Source organism: Lygodium microphyllum, unplaced genomic scaffold (assembly GCF_053477565.2).
Source record: "Lygodium microphyllum isolate KBCC unplaced genomic scaffold, Lygodium_microphyllum_v1.1.10 scaffold_244, whole genome shotgun sequence".
Classification (NCBI taxonomy): domain Eukaryota; kingdom Viridiplantae; phylum Streptophyta; class Polypodiopsida; order Schizaeales; family Lygodiaceae; genus Lygodium; species Lygodium microphyllum.
This window is the reverse complement of record NW_028229727.1, coordinates 102425-107254: the sequence shown is the minus strand read 5'-3', so window position 1 is coordinate 107254 and position 4830 is coordinate 102425. Positions and strand designations below refer to the sequence as shown.

At 38.6% G+C, this 4830-nt stretch overlaps 1 protein-coding gene across 1 annotated transcript; it reads left to right on the top strand.

Annotated features, from left to right (window-relative positions):
• Positions 1 to 433: 433 nt before the first annotated feature.
• On the top strand, positions 434 to 1611 carry LOC148008231 (protein FMP32, mitochondrial-like; the record flags this gene model as incomplete). Its single annotated transcript, XM_087674379.1, has 4 exons — positions 434 to 497; positions 616 to 682; positions 767 to 830; positions 942 to 1611. Coding segments are annotated over 4 exons (251 nt in total), but the record flags the coding sequence as incomplete, so codon positions are not given.
• Between the last annotated feature and the right edge of the window lie 3219 nt (positions 1612 to 4830).

Genomic DNA, 4830 nt, shown 5'->3' with positions numbered 1-4830 from the left:
GTCAAAGTAAAACTGAAAATGTTTAGTGCTCCTTTGGTTCATGCAAGTTCTTAGGAATCGCTGCACTAACCTCAGCATTGCATAAACTTCAGCTTTGCCACAGCACAGCATCTTTCTTCAGCATTATCTGTGCCAGTTGCAACCCCTAATGGATTCATGCAGTATACAATTTAAATGTTTAAGTTGGGTTCTTTTCGTACTGGGGCTTGTAATGGGTTCTCTTCATAATAGTAGCCTTAGAAAAAAATGAGCTACTTGTTTACTTCACAAAAGATAATAAGATGATGTGAGGGACATGCGATGGATTGACTTATGGACAGCAAAAGTTGGGTTAAGTTCGCTTGTGATGATGGAATAAAAGTTTGTGTGATTATGGACTTGGAACCTTTGATGTTTTACCTGTGCAGGTTTTTTGAAAGTTTTTATGTTTGAGGGTGCAGGTATGAAGTTGACAAGGTTACAGCAAACCAACGGCTGGACATCAATCTAGAAAGGGGGTAAGCTAACTTTGTTGATTGCTGTTTGGAAAATTGTAAAAAGTCCATTTTTTTGGAGCAGGTGTGCTAGGTTGTTCCTGTTGAGCTAGAAACCATTTTTAATGTAAGTTTTCCACAGGCGGACTCGAGAAGCTATATCACAACAAAGTGCTGAGACATCAGAGTTGACAAACAAGCTTGACAGGGTAAGAAAATGTAGTGAGCTGAAAGCTTTCTGTTAAACCCGAGGATGTCCTTGTGCTTATCACTGTATGGGTTGCATCAATCAGGAAATCCATTCTTTGAAAACTCAAGTTGAGGCCGCCAAGTATGAAGTCATCAAGTATGGCATTGGTAAGTCTAGAAGTAAACCTATTGTTTTGGTAATTTTTGCCCTCTGAACTTGTGAAATGAGGGTGATGAATACAGCTCACATGTATTGAGGTGTGACTTGTGTCTTTCTAGGAACGATCGTCTCATTGACTGCTGTTGGGCTTGGTCTACTTCGAATTCTTATGTGACATTTGACATTAGATATTTGTTTCAGCTGAGGTTGAGAATTGCTACAAGCAAAGTGGCTGCTATTGTTGAGAATAACTGTCTTCACAGGCAGAGGTCAAATGATATTCAAAATCCGCTCTTACACAGCTAGAGATGGCTGAATCCCTGTTCTTGTTTGGAAACCATTTCAAAGGCAAAGGTTAATACCTTGAAGAAGAATAACTTCTGTTTCAGGCCACTGTTTGTGATGTCCTAGAAGTGGTGAACCTTTTCAACATATGTGGACAACTCAAGGCAAATTCTAATACCTTGAAGAAGAATAACTTCTGTTTGAGGTCCACTGTCTGTGCACGTCCTAGACGTGTTGAACCATTTCAACACATGAACAACCAAGGCAGGGCAGGGGAAGAAGCTAGACGGCTTGTAGATACAGGAAGGTATTGGATTTCTTGCTAGATAAGAATGTATGATAATACGTATTAGTTTTTACTCTTTTCTGTGCATCCCAGCGGTCATGTGATAAGAATGTCTGCTCATTTCACCATTTATCTATTCTTCAAATCTCATGGCATGACTTTTAAGTTTTTATGTATTTTTGAAGCAGAAATATACTAAGTAGAAACGGCTGTAACTATCAAAACTTTAGTAAGCAATCATGATGCCGTTCGGCTCATCATAGTTCTCGACAGATTAGACATTGGAACTTGGTAAAACTGTCATACAATTCTTGTGAAATAGGGTGACAGGAGTGTTCACAATGAAGCATATTGTCTGTGTGTTAATGGAGTGGCTGGTCAGAGAGGCAGGCTTCTTCGGCTTTGCTTTGTTGAATCAGTCTGGTTTTTGTATCTTTAGCTTTCTTATACGCATGCACCTTGTGTACTTATTTGAAAACTAGATTGCAGACATTTTATTGGCCAGATGGAAGGTTCGGCTATTGTGGCGAATAACTTCGGTAACTAGGACTTCCTCACCTTAATTGCTTACTTTTCCATGCCAAGAAATGAAAGACCGGTGGGAGGAGGGCATTCATGAGCCCTACAGCCCCATGGCTTCTTCTCGATAGTATTTGAGTGACCCTACTGCCACTCCTGCAGCGGGTTGTATCTTTCCCTGCCATACCCAACTTTTACCACGGAACTTTTATTGATGTAGACCTTGGTCATATATGAGAGGTGCGAGTTCTTCCACCCATGACATGTGGAGATATTTAAGGTTTGCAAGTCTTGGAATGGCAAGGTACACCGATTGGTTCCTTGGGATGGGTCAAAAAACTTCTAGTCTTTCCACTTTGGCGAATGGCTATTGGCTTTGATGGTTGAACGAGACCAGGTGATGGAGCATTGTTTCACAGCGGTGGTCGTGGGGATGCAACTTTTGAACTTATTTCGTTGGAACAATTTAAGTTTTGCACATGGGAAGATTATTTTGAAGTATGAGATATGGTCACCAACAAGCCCTAGCTTGGATAGTAGGGGACATTGGCACAAGTGGTGGACAATTGCTAGCGGGTGCCTAGTCTCAATCTTGGTGTCATGGGGGTTAGATAATTAAAACATTAAATGCTTGGACTAAGGTTAATAAGTGTTTGAACACTGTGCTCAAAGTGCTTAGGAATCAAAAATGAGGTTGGGTAGTGGGCCGATTGAATTTTTAGTTTTCACAATTATTGGTTGGAAATTACTTTCTAGAGCGTGAGTTATAAATGCACATGTTTGCTACTTGGCACTCGGGGGAGAGAACATGTTGTGCAAGGTTGGGGCAGCTTGTGGGGAGTCAGCTTAGGTTGGTTGGAGAAGCAAGGGACACCATTTCGGGTGTGGAGAATGATGGTGCTAGAGAGATTGGAGCGTGCTAATGAAGATTATGTTGATGGAAACCTGATCTATGAGTGCCTAGGTTGTAGGCGACAACATTTTAGCTATCAATTGGTGCATGCAATCTAATATTGGTGCTATTGGATGGTGTGCAATTGTTGTTTATGCTCTTATGCTTGGATTCAAAGATTGCTTCCTCATCATTTGCCCATCTCTTCATCCTTTGCAAATTTTAATAATTGTTGTAAACCCAACTTCTATTAGTAGTAGCCTATCTTGGGTGTATGCATGAAGAAATGAGATAGGCATTATGTCTTATCACTGTAAATTTGAGAAATGATAACACAATCAAAGACATTCAACCATCCATAATAAAAGCGATTTTTCTTGGAAGGTTGAAGGCATTATTTGGGTCCACGAGTGACCAAAATCAAGGAGTAGATTGGGGATAATTATTATGACTCATTGGGGTAGCAAAATGTTCCACATTTTGTAAGGGATTGTGCTTCGTTAACATAGGAAGTTTGAAACTTTTAAATACATTTCTTGAGTTTGTGGTGAGGCATACTATCTTCTTGGGGATTTGTAGGTTCATGAGGGAATTACTTGCTATTATTCATGGCCTTTTCATATAGGAACACCATCTTTGGGGGGTTGATTTCACCATGCAATTTATAAGTAGACTTACAGACATTTTTCTTACTCAAATGAAGTTCTTTGAGAAGCATCAGAGATGGGAAAAGTCTCAATGTTTCATTTTTAGATTACCCATATTGAGGGCAAGAAAAATTCATGACTACAGTTTTGAGGAAGCCCAAAATTAAGTACTTGCCATGGCTTATTAGTGAGTTGAATATCATGAATAAACAATATGCTACTAATTCAGCCTTCCTAAATGTGTATGATTAGCTTTGCATATACTCTTAGAGATGACTTTCTTATGATGCATGGTTGGTTGTGTGTCATAGGGAAGGTAAGGTCAAAAAGTGCTGATTGAAAATCATGCCTTTCCTTATGCAAGATATAGAGATATGGATGCTATAATCAAGGCAATTGAATACTTTTTTTTGGCAAGATTTTATGCATGACATTGAGGAGTTTGTTCATATATGTATTGTATATTATGTCAAATGTGATGGGCAAAAGGTTCTAAAGCGGTTGCATCCTTTGCCTATTCCTGATAGGCCTTAATAGAGCATTATTATGGATTTTCGAGGACATTTACAAGCAATGATGGGATTTAGACTATCATTTATAGGTTTAATAGAGGCACATTTTATCCTTGCCTGTAAGAATATCACGGTTGAGATCACATGGCATACATTTTTATACATTAGGTGTTTAAGTATCATTGCACGTTAAAATCTATTGTCAATGATAGAGATCCATTTGAGAATATATGTATTGTAATGAAATTCACATCTTCATTTCATCCATAAATAAATAGGTAGTCAAAGGGGCTAAATTTTACAAATTTCAATCTCTTGAGGTAATAAAGCATAAGACATAGTGGGAACAATACTTGCCATTGGTTGACTTTATATACAACAACATTGTGCTTAGTTCCACTTCTAAGGCTCCATTTGAGATTGTGAGAAGTGGAAAGAAAGTTCCACCTATCTTGCAAACCAAGGATAAGATACTTGATCTTGATAAATGTTAAACATGCACTCCAAAGATGTTGTCGTAGAGGTGCATTAGAGTTGTCAAAAAGGTGATTGGGTGTTGTATTTTGGGAAAGCAAGGGTAAAAAATATAAAAGGTAAGGAACACTCCTATTACAAGTTTATTGAGACCCTTTTCACGGGGATGTGCCAAAGGATGTATTTGTGTAAAGAAGACTGTTCTTAGAACTAATAGATATTCAAAGTGCACAAAGAAACCTTGAAATAGCTATAGCCAAGGTGACCATAACTTTGAAGGTCATTATCATGTAAGAGAAATCCAATTGAAAAATGAATGGAAACTTGCAAGATATCCATCTCTTGTTATGGTGGAGCAAGAAACATCCCTCTTGCCATGATGGGAGATCCAAA